We start from the raw sequence: 19067 nt of genomic DNA, 5'->3' as shown, positions 1-19067 counted from the left end.
CATAGCGATTACAATCATTAATTTTGAATTTCTAAAAAATTAAGTAAAGTATTGAAAAATAGTTTTTATTATTTTATTTTAAAATTTCATTTTTTCTATTTTTATTTTAGAACAGGAAAAATCACATATTAAATATTAAAGTAATGAAGATTAAAATATTAAATTCAATATAGAAAAAATACTTACTCATGAGGCACATATAAGTAAATTTTTATGTAATTTTTTACTACAGAATATGATCCAACACTTGTCATTGCATCTCAATGAATAAAATTGAGTGGATGAAAAAAATAGAATGTTGATTGATTACATGGATTGATTCTCTATTTATAATATAAATAAAAATGTATATAAAAAGAAAATCTTATGTATTAATTATTTAATCAACGAAGAAAACTTAAATTTTTCAAATTTTTTAATTTAAATGACATTTTTTTATTTCATTTACTCACCAAAAATATATTTTCAATATTGCTAACGACTTTCTTATATATATATAAAGATACATCATTCACATAATGTTAATTTTTTTAATTTATATAAATAATATTATTTTGACAAATGTTAATTTTATAGTATAATTTCAACAAATATTTTTACATTTTTTACTCATATAATTTAATAAACTATTTCTTTTTTTAACACTTTTAACATCTTCAAATTATATCACATACAAATTAATATTAATTTACAAATAATTTATACATTGGATATATTTTATTTTAAATATTTTTTGTATAATTCCAACAAACATTTTATATTGAATTACTTTTATAATTTAATGTAATATTTTTTAAATATTTAAATACATATCTCAAAATTATTTATAGTCTTAATGTGTTTTTATTCCTATTAAATACCTGATTATTTTTTCATTTGTTCCATAGTAAAACAACAATTTTGTTTTTAGTCCTTCTTGATATTTTATTTTAGTCATTGATGAATTAACAAATTTTATATTTATCCTCTCATAAATTAACTAATTTTATTTTAGTTCTGAAAATTAACAAACAAAAAAAAATATTATAAGAAAAAAGTACAAAATTTACTAATTTATTATGAACTAAAACAAAATATCAAGAATAAAAAATAAAATTAGTTTATTAAGAACCCAATGCAAAGAAAAATTTATTAGGGAGTAAATAGGATTCTTTTGTATTTATTAGAAATTAGAAATATATTTAAGTTTTTTTTTTTAAACCCATGGAACGCCTAGGCCCATACCTAATTTTAATGATTCTGACAAAAAATGACATATTGGCAGCAACGGATATTCACAGAAAGCTACCACCAAGATGAAAATTCCGCTGGTCCCTTTTGTTGTACTCATTCCTCGCTCTAAGCCGAAGAACTGGGTATTTTGTATTGTTTCTTCAGGAATTGAAAGGCTTTTGAGTCACTCTTGTGGCATGATATTCTCAATAGAGTTTTGACATTGAACTGAGTATTTTCATGCCACTAGCAGATTTCAAGTCTTCGATCAACTCCCGTGTCTGCAAAATAATACAAATTATTTTACATGCTTTCTTAGACATAATTGTTGCAAGAAGATATTTTCTATCATTGACAAATTATAACTGATCCCTCCAAGCTCGGATAAAGGAAGAAGATTCCATTAGTCATCAGCAATCAACATAAAATTTCAAATATCAACGAACAAAAACCAAGAAAAACTTGTCAGAAAACAAATATAAAACTCGAATATATATTAACAAGCACGAACACATTTTAGCCTAAATAAATCCAAGATATCTAACACATATTTAATGAAGACTTTAGTGTGCTTAGTCAATTTTAGTGATTAATTTATCAATAAATAAATTCAAGAAACCTAACATCATGCATATGTGTAGAGTTTAATGACAGTGCGTCTGTGCATAGCAATAATTTAAAATGTGTGTAAAACAAACTACAACTTAAATAGCTCAACAGAGCATAGCAAACTCTGATCAAACTAATTAAATAACTCAAATGTATACAATTAAGTTTATATATAAGGGGTGGCCAGATTCAGTGCAGGGTTTATGTACTGATGAAATAAGTAATAGGCTATTTCTATGAACGATCTTTACTAGCAAATACAGTAGCAAACATGTTACGATTGTCAATGTGAGCTTTATTCCATGAATGAATGAGTTGCTATAATTCTAGAGGGTAGCTTTTGGGATATTTTCAATGACTATGTGTACTTACTGTGTGTCAGGCGTTTGTGTACGATTGTTTTAATTTGGGTTGGTGAACATATTTTTCTTTCCTGGCCCGTCCACCATAGTCTTCCCTACAATACTGACATTAACAGCAGCTGTATTTTGCTCTCTGTCTTGGCTCTTGGGATATTTTCGGAAAATCATCAACCTACTATATTATAGAATTTAGGAGAAAGGTTCCTTTAGAGCAAATAAGAGTATTGTATTTAATCACTACCGAAACCAGTATATCTAATCATTCAATTACAATATATAGAAATAAAACTGCTTTATTAGGAAGTTAGGGAATAAATTGCACAATCAGTTGAAGTTTTCTAAATATGAAACAACTACCCTCGTAAAAAAGAATAGCAGCTTCATTAATTGAACTTACAATTACAGTATTCACATGGACGAAATTTTACAATGAAGATCAACAACATTGTAGTTAGATTAAAACCAAAACAAAGGAAAGGCAAAAACTCCTCTAAGCAATGAATATTCACAGAAAGCTAACACCAAAATGAAAATTTTGCTGGTTCCCTTTTATTGTAAACATTCCTCTAAGCAGAAGAACTGGGTATTTTGTATTGTTTCTTCAGAAATTGAGAGGCTTCTGAGTCGCTCCTGTGGCATAATATTCTTAATAGAGTTTTGGAATCAGTTCCCAGTTTGCTTTTGCCACCTTGCATTTCCATGCCACTAGCAGATTTCAAGTCTTCAATCAACTCTCGGGTCTGCAAAATAATACAGATTATTTACATGAATTCTTAGACACAATTGTTGCAATAAGATATTTTCTATCATTAATAAATTATAGCGGGTCCCACCAAGCTCGGATAAATGAGAATGGTTGTATTAGGTTGTTCGGATAAATGAGAATGGTTGTATTAGGTTGTTAGCAACCAACGTAAAATTTGTCAATATAAGAGCACAATAGTGGGATAAGGCTTTTATTGTTGTAATTGTAATAAATTATAGGGTACATCAAACAGTGGAAACTAGCATACAAGAGATTTTAAATATAATGATGAATTTGACAACAAAACAAAGCAATAAGAACACATAATTAATTAACACCAAACATGGCCTAAAGATATGGCTAAGGCCTAAGGCTATTAGGTAACTAGGCTAATCCAATACCAAACATGGCCGCAAGATATAGGTGAACTAACCTCATAGCCATGCAAGTTGATCACATTCCGAACACGTGCAACCTGATTTTCGACAACACCCCGAGGGAGGCCGTCACCTCCAGATATAAAGAATTCCTACAAGAAGCACAACATCATTCACTGACTTTGAAACATTATTAACCTTCTCAAACTCTCATTTTTATTGGGAAAAAAAAGTACAAAAGTCCAAAGATCTGATTAGTCTGTTGAAAATTGTAGATGGCATTGAATTAACTAGAGTAAGATAATCTACCTTTAAGACCTCCAGATCTTCCTCTAATAATTTTACATCACCGGGAAAGAAAACTCTTGATGGACCCCCATCTAAGATAACACGGAGTAAGCCATCCTGACATGCGGGATAGTGTTAAAATCACAATACTAGTAATGAATTCATCAAAAGAAAGGCTAAGCTACCAACCAATGATGCCTGAAGAAGACTTGTCACTATGCGATCCCTGAGAGGCTCCACAACAATATCACAAAGTTGGCTAAGTTCCTACAATAATTCAAAAGTGGTAATCAAATGATCAATTAAATTTGCTAAAAATTTCAGACTTTCATGTGAATCCAGATAAATTATGTGAGTGATGCTTGTTAACAGACATTTAAAAACGTTTTAGGTGAATCCACACTTAAATATTTCAAGTGGTATTTTAATTTCTATATTTAAAAACTAATACTGAAATTTAAATTTTTAAATTTTATTTTCTATAATTATGTTTATAAACATATTAAATATATTTTTTGGCCTTCACAAAAATGAAGCCCTCAACATCAGCATAGGCCATAGTGACCTATGTGGCTTTGTTTTTACTTTTTACTTTATTTTCATTTATCAAACATAAATAAAAATCTTGTGTACACAAATGCATATAACACTACATATTCATCATCAACATAGCATGACTTGGTTCATGCAAAGCATAACACTGCATACACATTAAATTTTTCAAAACTGTATGTTAGACTTCAGTGTGAATGAGAAAATGATAACTGCACTTGGTAACTGACTAAATGAATCCAGAAACTGAATTACAACAGAGAATAACTGGGCTCAGGTATTTACAGCTCCCCAAAGACAGAAAACAAATACAGAAGTTAAAGGTACCCTATCATTACATGAGTAACACTATAATACCCCCCAAGCTTGAGGGATGTGATGCAGAAGAATCACACAGCTGAACTTGCTCAGAGCAACAAAACTAGTGGGAGAGAGAGCTTTATTTAGGACACCAGCACAATGACCAGAAGCTAGAAGGTGGATTTTAGTCTGCCCAACCAGGCCTGGGGAGGCTGTTTAAACCCTGTGAATAAATAGTTTTTAAGTCAATGTGAGGATGAGCCAAAAAGTGACAGATTTAATCACTGGAGAAAGTGTCTCTCTATTTTCACAACCAAATTGTTCATGAAACCCCTTGGCTACAAGTCAGCTTCTTCACCCTAAATACCCACTTGCAGCCAATCGTTACCCTGCCATAGATTTGACTATGCCAAACTTAACTCTCTGCATAGGGTTAGTATTTTGTGGTCTAGAGGGTTCAGAAACAGGTGAGACCCAAAAAAGTATGCCCATGGGCATAAGCCTTAGTTTCCTTTCCTATACCTACAGCCATTTCTTTACAGTTAAATTTGAATCACAAATTCAGAATATCATCTCATAATTAAATGAGATTGATGCAATCTAAGATTTTTCTTTTGACAGCATACAATACTCACAATGTATTTACAATTAAAAGCAATCTAACAAGTATAATATAAAATAAAGACAATTTTCTAATAAGAAAAACGTTACCATATCAAGTGGTTCTATAAGTGCATCCAACCTACAGCCACTGACACTGGGTTTATATAAGTTGTCCATAAATGGAACTCTCAGATCACAGAAGACAATTTTAGTTCCTGTAATAATTAACCCAATAAAGACTTAGAAAACTTTAATTTGCAAGAAAACAACAAAATGAGACAAAGCTCCGTATTCTCACCTGTGTACTCACAAATGCGGTCCATGGCAGCATTTATAACTTTTCTACTTCCCTCAAAGGTATCTTTTTGGGAAAAACTTTTGGACTTGTCATCTAAGGATTTCTCTATTGACAAAAGGATTGAAGGAAATGTGTCAGAAATCAAACAATTTTCTGATCAATTATTATTATCATTACCATTTTGAGAAAGCAAGACATAAAGGGAGAAAACAAATGGAATATTGGCATGTTCTCATGTACATGGCAACAATAGAAAGATCAAAATCGGTATTAATAACAAACTTGTTACTAATAATCATGGTTCTATCAATGTATTGCAGAAATCACATGTTTCATTGATAGGTTGAAATGTTAAAACATATCTAGCATTGCATTTCTGAATCTCTTACAATAACAGAAATTTCATTTTAGACACAAAAAAGTACCCATTGGATAATTTTGCAAGGATACTGATAAAACCTTGGGAGAACCACACCACATAAGGTAGTTATTGTAGTTGGAGAGTCCAAAGCCTTATAAACCCCACACTAGAATTCCATACTTCTAATGTGGGACTCAAGTCCCATACCTTGCAGTTGGCTCCTAACAGCCCATTCAATTGGATCCTATATTTGCTTTAAATTATCCCATGCAAAGAGCGTATAAACACAAAAGAAGCCACAATTACAATACACTTCCCAACAAACTGGATTATAGCCCTGTTAGGATAAACTTGTCAATAAGCATTTATAATATCTCAATAAGCATTTATAGGAGAAGAAAATAAAATAAGTTTCTTCCATAAGTTAAAATTATCTTATGCATAAGCTAACTTGTAGAGGCTCTCTCATTTGACTTCTTATGGGAGAAGTTTAATTCATTTACCTAATGATTTTCTTTTTCTATAGGTACTTATTGAAGTTTATTAAAACAGGGCCTATATATCTCTTGGTAACCCCCACTCCCCACCGAAAATGGGGTCAAAATTTTATCAACTTCGTATTAATGCAGATGAATAAAGAGATTCACATTCCTTTTTTTCTAATAAAAGAATAAAATTTATTAAAGATGTAAGGCACATGTGAGTGGAGGATAAGAAATCCTCCTAAAACGGGGTGAGGGGGCAGGAAAAAAAAATCTGCAAGCCAAACAGGTGTACAAATGCAACACAGCAATTCAATCTTTCTGCATTTCAGTAATGTAAATTCCCTTTAAACAATTAAGAGAAAGAACCACAGGGATAGCATGAACATGATTTAACACAATAAAATTATAACAGCAAAGAGACAACCTCTAGAATTTCATCTTTAAATAAGTGCAGCGTAGAATCATAAAAAATAAATCCTTTATTTGTATAAATTAGAATAACTATCTTGAAGAGAGTATTTTTAAGAATTATTCTTCAATGAGAGCATTTTACGAGTTTTTTCTTCAACAGGAGTGTTTATAGGGATTTTTGTTAACCTGTTATTTCTTTCAATCTATATCCTTTTCATCTTTATTTCTAAATTGAATTTCAATATTTGTTAAAAGAAATTATCAATAGTTCAAAATAACCTTGTATCACAATATTAATTGTTTATCATAAATCTCAAATATAATTTATATCTTAACAATATTTATTACAAATTTTAATTACAATATAATTTATATTTTCAAGGTTATTTATTTATTATATCTAAAAAATATTATCATATCTAAGATTATCTTCAAGGATTAATTTCCATATTTCCCCATTATCTCTTAGGATTAGTTTTTATATTTCCTCGTAACGATTTGTTTCCCTAATTAGTTAAGATTACGATTAGCATAAACAAGGTTTAGTGCTCTAGCTAGGTTTTACAAACATATCAAACACATCAACACATTGTAATACATATCAGTGAACATTAATTCTGGGTTTCATTCTCTTTCATCTCTATTCTCCCCCTCTATACCTAAAAGCACCATAATTTGAATAGTAGTCATACAAAACAAATACAGATATAACAGTTCAGCACATACTTATGAGTTTTTCTTGGGACCTTTTACTTGTCCATCGCTCCCAGATGTTATCTTCCAATTTATTCAGATGATTAATCGCATACTGTAAGTGACAGAAAAAACTTAAATTAATGTCACAGCATGATGAAAGAAGATTCAGCATATGCAGCACAAGTATAAAGAGAGGTATTAAAACAACAAAATTATAAGACCTAGTAAAAATTATAAGAAATAACAAATAACCTTTAACCCTTAATGCTGGAATAGAATATGGCAATTCCAAAATAATATGATAAGGAACAACGGCTGATTAAAAAGGTAGCTTGAAATGAGAAAACGAAGAGATATACTTAACCACATAAACAAGAGGGAAAATAATCAAGGTACAATCAAGTTTGCATGAACTCACGTATAATGTATTTAATTGAACACAAAGTGTTGGAGTTGCAAGGACACTAATTTGGCTGGGCCTTGTTTCATCAGGCTCAGGCACACGAGCATCAAACAGTTCCTTCTTTACAAATGCCTTTAATCCAGCTTCCTTTTTGTATCGTGTAAGAATAGGCACAGGTGGTATTAGTTCCTCCTTGCTTGCTGTGTAATTGAAGGGACGTTGTAAGATTCATAATAGAATATGCATAATCTCAACACAGGATGAAAAATTGATATATAAGAAAATATTTTGAGAAAACATTAGAAACGCATGTTGAAAGAAATGCGAGGATTACGCCATCTACGAATGAAGGTATAGTTATGAAAATGGTAGTAGTAAGAATGTAGGCATTACATTAACACGAGGTAAAATATTGTAACTTATCACCAAACAAAAACTTCATCACATCAGCTTCATATAGTTATAATGCTAATAAGACACTACATCAGGTGAACATGATTAAAACTTTGAAATCATGATAACACAGCATAATAATTCAAAGTTTTTTTTTTTTTTGTGTGTGTGTGTGAACTATAGTTAACTTTATTTATAACCAAGACTAAAATGAGAACGTGTACAATCAGACAGTTAATTTGCGAGAAAGGGATGCAGAGAAAATTCTTCACAAAAACATTATATAGCATGAGTTGAGCCAGATCCCTCTAGAGGAAACAATTATCTGAATTTCATGGAGAACAAGATCCCTAATCCATCATAAAATTATGTCCTATGAGAACTGCCAGGCAAACCATAAATATGAAGTATCTACTTACCCAAGTCATTAACAACATTATTTGCATACACTTGAAGAGCATTGTCAATGCCACGAAACAAGCTGTTCAATTCTGTAAACCTCATTGGAACTTTAAGACCAAAAAATTGATCAACTGTCTGCACCCAATAGATATCAAATTAATAAAATTAGTGTTAAAATTATATTTATAATTATAATAAAAATAAAAATAAGCTAATAAGTAATAGGCTCTGCTACAAAATCTGTAACCAAAAGAAAACACTATTTTATATGCTACTATTTCTCGTCAGCACATTGAACAGACAACCAGTTAGAACTGCTCTGAAGTGACAACTCAAATCATAGTTGGGAAAATTCCACATACTTCCACACAAGCATTAAGGACACGAAAAGGGTCTAAATTTGATCTCTTGTACTTTTACAGGTGGAAAAATTGAAAGTGAAAATATGTCACATTTCTATAATTTTAGATGTCATTTAAGAAGGAAGCATCCATTTATAATTTATTTAACTAAGTTTCCTACATACGTTGCAGAATCAAGGTTCCAAATGATGTAAAAGAAACAAAAGAAAACAATATCCATTTTCCCTGGAGGAGCAACTCGAGTACTTGAACTTTTCCATTGTTAATCAGGCTACATTTTCTAACTTTTTTCTCTTTGAGGTATACAGAATTACAGCTTTTTGTCTTATTACGTGTAATACCAAAAGGAAAAGTGATGCAGAAATGGAAAAATACATGATCCACACACAGACCAAGTTAGTGACTGCTCAAGTTAGTAGATCATGAAAAACTATTTTGTTGCACAACCTTGTAATAAATCCCAGAAAGACCATCACATTCTTACCTCCTCAACAATCCTGTAAACTTCCACAATAGAACCGGCATGTCGTTGTTGAGGAGATATCGGGTCCCAATGCTGTGAAAGTATATTAACAAATTATTAAAACATTTGTTCAGTGAAGAAGCTTAGTAGAACTGTAGAACCAACATAGAAAATGAAGAAAACTGAAAGTTACACTATAGCAAAAGGAAAAAATATTATTTTAACAATACATTCATATCTTGATTAGTTGATTTTATTTTTAAAACTTTCTTAACAAGTAAAAAAGTAAATTATTTTAATTATATATATATATGGAGAGAGAGAGAATTAGATTAAATTAACTCAATCCTACACAAATGAATTTTTCGTAGTGAATCCTAATCCTTCATAGCATCAGAAGGATTTTAGGATTTAAAACCCATCTCACTCAATAAACCCACCTGGTTTGAGCTTCACAGAAAACCCCCCTTTCACTCACTTACTCTGGTTCACTCTTCATTCACAGTTGTGTTTCACTCTCCCTCATCCGTGAGCATTCTGCAGGTTTGTGCTGTATCCTCACCCCTTTTCTTTTCTATTTTTGTTGTAACTTCTTTCTTTTGTTCTCACTTCATTCCTCTGTGCTGTGCTGCCTCTACATTCTGTTTATGCTCCTTGAGTCTTGTTAATAATTCATTAATCAGATTAATAATAATTGTGTGTATAAACTACAAGTTTGGATTATTAATGATGAATATATTTCTATTTTTAGTAATTCCTTTCTACTATTTTTGACAACTTATATGTGTGCACTATAAATTATTTGCATTGAATCCATTATATTTAGTAAATTGGTCATCCCATCATCTGCTACTTCATTATACCAGGTTTTGGGTCAGTCACTCCGTGCCACTATCCACGATTAACTAGTCTGATGCTAAGTTGAACATGCAATAGATATTACCAAAAAAAAACTTCTAAAACTGAACAATGAAACTAGACCTTAAGAAAAGCCTGTGTCCCATATTGTCACAAATAGACATTCAAAAGGCCAGCCATTTGACAGTATAGCACTGTTGAAAAGGGGATTTACCTCCTGTTGAATAACCCGCTCTACCCAACCTAAAATTCTTCCAAGCTGTGAATTGACCCAACGTAACACCAATGTTCCAGATTTTGTCTCAATCTATAACAAGAAAAAGGGGCAGGGACCAAAGTTTAGAATAAATAAAATAGGACTATATGAGGAGAGATGACAAAAAAAACTATAAGCTAAATTTGCCTAAGAGTGGACAAATGTAAAACTATTTGAAACATAAATGTGATGGAACTAAATGACATTAGAAGAAAACACATGTCAATAGATAATCAGAATTATGCCCTCCAACAGTCAATCGCAACATGACGTTTGACCAATAAGTCATGATTGATCTAAACATCCTTTTATCTCTGTTGACCTATTTAAATGAGTACAATACAAGAATCAAGTATATGGCACATGTGAACAGGTTCCAATGTAAAAGTCAAAACAAGATATATCTGATCAAATGTATAATTTTGCGTACTCTAAAAGCAATTTATCCACCTAACCTGGTAAGGATTTAATTTCTTCAACAAGATCTCAGCATTTTCTTCATGGCATACAGATGTAATAAGTGCCATTATGAACTGCTCTAGACTTTCAGCTGCAGGAAATACAGAAATGACATCCTCACTTAAATGTTCTGCACTATCCAGAAAGGGTTTCTGAAAATACAAAAATAAATTTTCAGTCACTTTGAAGATATATTCCATAATGTGATCAGAAAAAATAGAAACAAACCATATACACACTCACCAGTCTGTGGCCATAAAGTTTGTGAACTAATGATGCAGATGCAACAGTTGCTTGAGGATGCCTCTGTGATAAAACAGGCAAGAAAGTTGCTGAATCCTTTTTTAGGAGCTTCTTGAGTTCTTCTGCAAGCAATGCCAAGGGATGCTCATTCGACATATCCACTCTTTCAACAACTTGCACCATCTGCAGAAAGTAAAGAGATTCATTAAATATAAAGATAGGCATAAAATAAAAATGGAAACAAAAACAAGGACATCTGCCCAGTAGTTTGCAATTAAAACCGATAGAGGTAAAAGAAAATGTTCCCATGCACATTCAAATCAAGTGGCAGAATCAAGAAAAAGACATAAAACAATTTTAGGTACACATTTGCTTTGAAATTTTATGATATATATTTAAGCTAAAGATAAATTCTGTCAAAATGTAAATATATAATTATAATTATGCCATGCTTAAATTTCACTTAAACATGTATATAATCAATAACAACGAATGTGAAGATTTGTGAGTTGGTTGTCATTTATCAGTCAAGTGGAAGATAATACTGACTACCAAATTAGGATTTCAATTAACATAGAACTTGAACTATAGGTATTCAAACATCTTTGCAAATTAATACTCACCCTTGAAAATGCATTCTTAATTGATGATGATATATATATCTCTATCTGATCACGATCACTAATTGGCAAGGACTGTGTGGTCTGCAGGAAAAATGGTAAAAGAAACTTCTAATAACTGAAGTTTATACCTACCATAATATTTTTTACAAAATGAACTATCTAAAAGCAAAAGATGTCAACAAACTGAATTACACACAGTTTCTGGTTCTTCCAGTAGAAGCCTCCTCGTAATCATTGCAACTGCTACAATCTTTTCCATAGTTGCTGAACCCTAAAAAGTATGAGAAGTTTTTCAAAACAAAATTAAAGGTGCAACACAAGATATTAGAATTCATTGGTATAAAATCAAAACAAAGTTTGGAAGAGAAAAGAAGAGGGGAGAAGACTTCAAGAGTATTCCTTTTGAAAAGAAAAACAAGGAAGAGCGTGCAATCATGAGTTACAACAGCTAGTAATGAGTTGGAACATCTAAATACATGATGAAATGATGTGTTAGCAACAGATGCAACACATCTCAATTTCTCTTTCGTATACTAAATTCAATGTTTGTTCTTGATGGTTTGAATTGACCAGAATCCCCCAAGTCTTCTTACAGGAACACTCAACAAATTCTGGTGGCTTAGTACTTTCACAAATGAAGACATAGATTTCAACTTAAAAATATTATTAGCTCTTCAACAATCAGACACAAACATATCCAAGTATCAGATCCAGTAATACCTATTGAGAAAAACTCAAGTCTCACATCGGCCAGAGATAGTGCCAAAATGAAGTATATATAGTGGGAGGCAACCCTTACCCCATGAGCTAGCTTTTGGGGTTGAGTTAGACCCAAACCCACATTCTAAGAATATCTAACAACCTAACAGTTGAACAAACCTCATTGAAGTGCAGATGGTAATCTCCAAGTTGCTTGTCAGTCCATCTCTGAATTGGTGTTAAGAAAGACTGTAAGAAAGACATATCTCTTTCACCTTCAACCTTGGAACGCAAGCTTTTCAAGTGCAACCTCTCTTGTTGGCCTCTTTGTTCCATCAGTGGTATTTTATTTAATTGCTCGAGTGCATGCAGCAAAACCCTGTGCTCCCTTGTGATAACATACTGCATCCTCATAATAAAATAATGTAATTTATATTAAATAATGATTAAAGAAAGGGTTGTGTCACATTATTCAACAAATATTAGTTAATCAGATATTACAGTAATCACAAAATGAAAGAAAAATAAAACAGCCAAAGAGCAACAGAAATTAAGCTGAATAGCACGTAGTCAGCATATCCCGATGAGTCAAATTTTAACCAAGCAACCTTAATCTTGATTACCAGCAAATTAAAGACTTATTGGTCTTGATTAAATCAAGACAATGAAAGAGACGCAGGTGTATTAAAAATTAAAGAGGCAAAAGTCCAAGGAAAATAGATTTATAGATTATGAGAAATTCAAATGTTTATTTGAAATATATATCAGTTTGTAAACATTCTGAAGTTCAATATTTTTCATGCTCATTTTGAAGTTTTCAGAAATAATGTAAATAGGGTAACAGCAGTACATTGTAAAGTATTTATAGTAATTAGGGCAACTATACATGGATTCACTCATACATCTCTCACTTTTCTACTATTCAACAAAAGCCTTATGTCACCGTCCATAGGGATTACTACCATAGTCAAGGAGAATAATAATTCATATTCAATGTCCCTAATGGTGATCATCTACAAGGTTGGATTGGGGCATAAAGCAATACAAATCAAACTGCTTGCATTTCAGTAGAGAAAATGGAGAAGGAAAACTTAGGAGAAATGAATCATTATGTATCTATGGAGAGTGAAACATGAAAGAAAAAACACAGAAAAAACAGGCCACAAAGTGATAATAGGCAATTAGTTTTACATGAGACACACAAGTGCATCTTTCAGGGTGATTTTTTTATTGTAATTACTAATAAGATGAGGCAATCAACAACAGCACAGTAAGCAGTCCAACTCCAATTATAAAATTGACAGTGGTTCTCAAAAATGACATTAAAAGAAAATTTGATGTGATACCTGACGAAACAAAACCCATGCATAGCAGGTGTGATGGATTGTCTCCGTGATTCCTAAAACTCTCCAAGTCGACTTCAAAAGTTCCAGAATTTCTTCTACTTCCTAGAAATTAGGTGACCCACAGATGACAATTCAGAATCTACAAAAGTGGTGCAATCTAATTTCTATTTTTCAAATAAAAGTTTCATTATAATTATTCCTTCTTGAATAGAATCTTAGCTGCAGATTGCAACTAAATACATGTTACACAATAACCCTCTGATTCTTTTCCCTTCCACAACAGCCCATGTACTCAGGAACCACAGACCACATCACAATTCACTTCTTGAAAAACTATTAATACTCAGCAAATAAAAAAACCAGGAAGCATAGCTTAGGAATAACAATTTGAAGGATGTAATGGCTCAACTCATGCAATAATATGGACTTGGAAAGTAAAAGACACCAACCTCTGTCAGCTTTCCTTCATCTAGCATGTCAAATACACTTAAAAGCAATTTCTCATATAGTCTAACATTTAAGTGGTAACCATCTGCCCAATGGCATATTTCACCAGTTAAGTCACCCCGAGCTGGCCTCTCAGCAAGTGGAATGGCAATCTCCCTTAGGGATCTCAAGCATTCTGTCCTTTGAAGTTCACCAGTTGAAGATGGGAGAAACTTGAAAAAACAAAAATAAAATAAGAAGAGTAAAATAAACAAGCAGTCAAGAATGACTATTAAAATCATGTTAGCCACAGCCAATCAGACATGATACAAAGGAAAGCCATTTCTTATGACCTAATCCTAACAGAGGATATGGTAAAAATATGAACATCCAAATGGAGAATCACACACCTCTGCTTCTTCAATCTTGGCCAACAGAATCCTCAACTCATTTGTCTTGCGTCCAGATTCACCAAATCCAACGGCAGGGTGATTAACAAGCCCCTCCTCTAAAACTTTTAACTGTACCGACACAAATTTGGAAATGTTCAACAACAAAAAATATTATTATGGTGCCAACATATTTACAAGCTAATAGAGTATATGAAGGAGAGCAAAGAATATTCTATAATGGATTTTACTACCTGCCTCTTTTGCCAACGTATAAAAGCCTTCTTATCAGAAAATTCTGAACGTGAAATACAGCAAAGCAACTCCAAAGGAATCAATAGAGTATCCATCCTTTTCCCCACCTTTCCCACCAGAGCATTTAGCAAGCCTTGTCTTGTTCTGATATCCATTGACTCAGATATCTGCATAAAATTATCTATAAATATGGGTGAAGGATGCAGAAAACATAAGCAAACACAAATTTAAGCTTTTGTTGATTTGCATGGTTTCTAAACATTAGCTATCTCATTATAGCTAAATAATAATAAGCTTGCTAAAACATGCATGTGTAGAGAATAAGTATTAACAAAGTTTTAAGCAAGATCAGTAGAAGTCCAAATAAAGAGAGTAGATCAGATGGAGGGTAGCCATAGCGATAACACTAGAGATAGAGGGAGACCAAGAAAAACTATATGCAAAACTATTAAGATTTAAGAAGGATTTAGAGGTCAATGGTTTGTCCAAAGACATGATTCACAAAAGAACATTAGGCATCATTCAATCTATGTGGCCAACCACACCAAGTTGGGAAAGGGATTGGTTACTATATAGTTTTGGAGATAAATTTGTAGGCAAAGAGCTCACACTTATGAGTATGAATCCAGAATAAGAAAAACTAGGCAGAATCCCGAATATATATTGAACTGTTCACAAATTCAAAACGTATCAAATTCCAAGGAGCCTTAGCTCAAGCAAGCAACACAGTATCTCTAGCGATTGACTCCCAGTGAATTCACTTTACCTCCACTGTAGCTACTAAAACTTAGACCTTCTTTAACCAAACAAAAAAAGGAACAAACAAAAAAGAGATTTTATCACCCTATGATGATTAATTTTCTATAACAACAACAGACAACCCTCCAGAGTCCAGCCTCAAAACCACCTACCTCAGTGAAAAGAGGAAGCCACAGTATTACAAAGGTTTTACTAAATATGATATTCATTAGAGAAACCAAAGGCCCTTGCACATTATAACAGTGCACTACAGTATGTTGCAAAAATAAAAAAATAGAAACATAATGGTGGAAAAAATCAGTGGAAGGACCAAAGGATCAAAGTATAAGTAAATGGAACCTGGACCCTTATATACCTCCATTTGAACACGCATGGTTTCTAACAAGCCAACTAATCCAGGAGCATTCTGAGACTGGGATACAACACTTCCACTTTTGCTGCGCCCAAGCTTCCTGATCAAGCTGGATTTTTTATCCTTCTTTTTTTCTTTTGATGGGACAATCAGACCCCTGATAAACAAGAAACAGATCACAAACAGACCCCTGCTAAAACCCCTATATACAGGTTTTCACACATAGAATGGAATACACATAAAAATCATTCACAAGGAAAAGAGATCCTCTAAAATTAAACATCTATTAGTAACATACCCTGTAGCTCCAGCACAACCCAAGATGATCTCATATGCTGTTTCACGAAGATCATCATCTGAGATGCCTAGAATCAGTAAAACCAAAAATTAGGAAAGTTCATGATAGCTTCGGTAAACCTTTCAATTCAAATTTGAGGCATAAAACATCCAAAGTTATATCTTAGTACTTTTCTATAAAAGAAGAAATTATTGCAGGAAACTATGAAGGATGAGAAGTAAAAAGAAGGAGGATGAGAAGTCCTGCTAGAGCTACAAAACCATCATCACAAAAGAAACCTCCAATCTATATGGATATCTATAATAGAAACACACCCTAAAACAACCATGGGCTGTCACCAGATAAAACCCATGAAAACTACTCTGTCCCAAAAATAATATGAGAAGGGAGAATTTGCTAGTTAAGGCATGTCCTTGACCCATACAAAGGCACAGGGGAAATCATAGAAATGTTGGATGCCTCAATTATACAGGTTTCCACCTTAGCAATGACTTCTATGACTCAGCAATCAACAAATAGTGACTTCACGTACGACAATTTACCTTACAACTATTTCTAACACTGTTTGGTTCATTCAATTTTCTTAATCATATGTCTCCCTATTTCCATGATATTGCACATGCTTCAAATCAAAATATTGTTCATCTGATAATATTTAGACAGATTAGGAGTTGTGAGGATGAAAGAACTAATCCAACAGATAAGTTTTCAAGAACAATAACCTGTGGAGAAAGAAGGCAATTTCACTGCAAGATCAGAAGCATCATTAAGAGTCCTTTTAGCTCTGAAGCCTTCAACCACCGCAACATCATCATCATCCTCAAAGTCTTCAATGTCATCCACTGTTAGCTCCTTTTCTTGAGTAGAGTCAAAAGACTCCGATCTCGATACATTAGAAACAATTGGGGATGGTGGAAAAACAGGAGGAGGAGTGGAAACAGCGACAGGAGGCACTGCAGGAATAGGAACAGTTGGTGGTGGCCTCCTGGGAGGTGAACCTGAAGACTCAGGATCAGTGACCAAATAAAATTCACCGACTGAACCTGTATCACTCTGTTAAAGCCAGAAGCATTTAAAATCCAAACATGATTCTCACAAACAATTTAACGTAAGCTTTGAATGAAATGTGGGAAAATGAAAACTTAGAAAGCATGTCATGACAGTAAATAAAATAGCTCAATAGTTTTAAAGATGCATCATATTCTGAAAGGGCAGATTTGGTAGACTAGTCACAACATGTTTAAAAAGGCAAAATGCAGCAATGACATCTCAACATATAAGAAACTAAGAATTATTTCAGTATAAATTTGTCATCAGAAAGTGAACAAGCCAAATCAGTACTTCATTCATAATATTAATAATTAAAAATGTGTATAAATGGACATACATACACAAATACACAATTGACAAAAATAAATCAACACAAAAAGACCATATCATAACATACCATTTGGGGCAATCCAGTATGATCATGATAATCTCTAATTGCTTCTGAAAGCTCAAGCAATGTGCCTGCATTGAAGAAATTTCCAATTAAGAAAAGGTAAGCAAAAAAAACAAAAGAGAAGGATGATAACTGATAAGCATGGCAAAGGCCCAAATTCAACTCACTCTTTTTGGCACAGTTGAGGACATAATCAACACTGACTTGATCTAGATCCACATCATCCAGTGTAACTGCACCAGGTGGCATTACAACTTTCTTGATTAAGCTCCCTGAGAGTATAAAATCAAGAAGCACTCTCCGGTCCCTCCGGTATCTCTGGAGAAGCTCTATGGCATTCTCTCTGAAATTCATCAAATCACCTCAAGTATAAGGGTCACATCACATGATGACTCCACTTAGCAGAATTTGGGTACCAGAAATCTAACAAGCAATGAAGGAACAAGGAGACACTTACTCTTCCATTGCTAATAAAGCTACAATTATATTGAACTTCAACCAACTTTAACAATTGTGCTATTTCTGCAACACAAAATGCTGAAAACAGTTAAAACACTGAAAGTTAAAAGATATTATGAAGCATACAAAACCAAATGTCAAACTTTAAAAACTAAAATCATGCATTCCCGATATAAATCAAAGTAATTAAAAAAAAAGTTGAAGAAGAAAATTGATGTTAAACAAAATACGAGATCAGATTCGACCCAGTTCAGATTGTTCAAGCATTTCATCAAAAAGCAAGTGTAAGACTATGAACTTTCATAAATAAATAAAAAAAAAAAACAAGAACACTATTTTTTTTCCCTGTGGGGTGGTGAAACACTTGACAAGAACCCATTTTGATTTTGAAGCAGTAGTTGCCCTTTCTTTTCAACCGAACCAGAGAGAGAGAGACAGGGTTACCTGAATGGATCTTGAAAATGCGAAGAATGGAGAAGAGGGAAAGAAGAAAAGTCAAATGGGTATGCGAATTGGATGCGAAAATTGAAGCTTTTTTGGTCACTTGAGTTGAGCTGTGATGATGACTCGCTCTTGTTTGTGAGTGAAAGCAGAGCTAATTTTAAGTTGTCAATTTTGGCTTTGGATCCAATCCATGTTTTAATTTTTTGGTTTTCAGAAAATGCAAAATTTTATGTCTGTACGTGTTTGATCTATTATTATTATTATTAGAAATAGAGCCGGTAGTTGGTTAAGATTCTTGTTTTTATTTTGCAAATCATTTTCTTGTTTTGCATGAGAGAATTTAAAAAAAATTTAAATTACTAATGTAAGGTGGAAGAAAATGAATGTGAAAAAAAAAATATATGGTTAGTTTACTTTATATTAATACGATGTGGC

At 32.6% G+C, this 19067-nt stretch overlaps 1 protein-coding gene across 3 annotated transcripts; it reads right to left on the bottom strand.

Moving 5' to 3' along the window:
• Positions 1-2460: 2460 nt before the first annotated feature.
• Positions 2461-18820, bottom strand: LOC114387994 (protein unc-13 homolog). Of its 3 annotated transcripts, none has more exons than XM_028348311.1 (27): positions 18633-18817; positions 18187-18266; positions 17897-18072; positions 17733-17797; positions 17008-17338; positions 16286-16352; positions 15991-16144; positions 14876-15043; positions 14643-14753; positions 14256-14465; positions 13807-13908; positions 12641-12862; positions 11958-12032; positions 11762-11842; positions 11139-11321; positions 10892-11047; positions 10395-10487; positions 9344-9415; positions 8515-8632; positions 7718-7902; positions 7330-7411; positions 5347-5451; positions 5157-5263; positions 3783-3860; positions 3615-3710; positions 3362-3457; positions 2461-2923 (listed from the first exon to the last, which is right to left on the bottom strand). In XM_028348311.1, exons 2-27 carry the CDS (start codon positions 18192-18194, stop codon positions 2750-2752), a joined length of 3315 nt encoding a protein of 1104 aa, XP_028204112.1. In that variant the 5' UTR covers positions 18195-18266; positions 18633-18817; the 3' UTR covers positions 2461-2749. The 3 variants fall into 3 exon arrangements, 2 of the variants coding, with proteins under 2 accessions (XP_028204112.1, XP_028204111.1); XM_028348310.1 differs by having other exon boundaries at positions 18187-18251; XR_003661443.1 differs by lacking the exons at positions 2461-2923; positions 3362-3457 and adding an exon at positions 4484-4668 and having other exon boundaries at positions 3692-3710; positions 18187-18251; positions 18633-18820.
• Between the last annotated feature and the right edge of the window lie 247 nt (positions 18821-19067).

Source organism: Glycine soja, chromosome 15 (assembly GCF_004193775.1).
Source record: "Glycine soja cultivar W05 chromosome 15, ASM419377v2, whole genome shotgun sequence".
Lineage (NCBI taxonomy): Eukaryota > Viridiplantae > Streptophyta > Magnoliopsida > Fabales > Fabaceae > Glycine > Glycine soja.
Note: the sequence above shows the minus strand (reverse complement) of the source record. Positions and strands in the feature narration are given on the sequence as shown.

Coding starts and splice junctions, on each gene's coding strand:
- LOC114387994 (XM_028348311.1), bottom strand. Junction 16,145..16,285: donor GGTTGTGCTGGAGCTACAGG/GTATGTTACTAA, acceptor CTTGTTTATCAG/GGGTCTGATTGTCCCATCAA. Junction 11,322..11,761: donor TTAAGAATGCATTTTCAAGG/GTGAGTATTAAT, acceptor TACTTTCTGCAG/ATGGTGCAAGTTGTTGAAAG.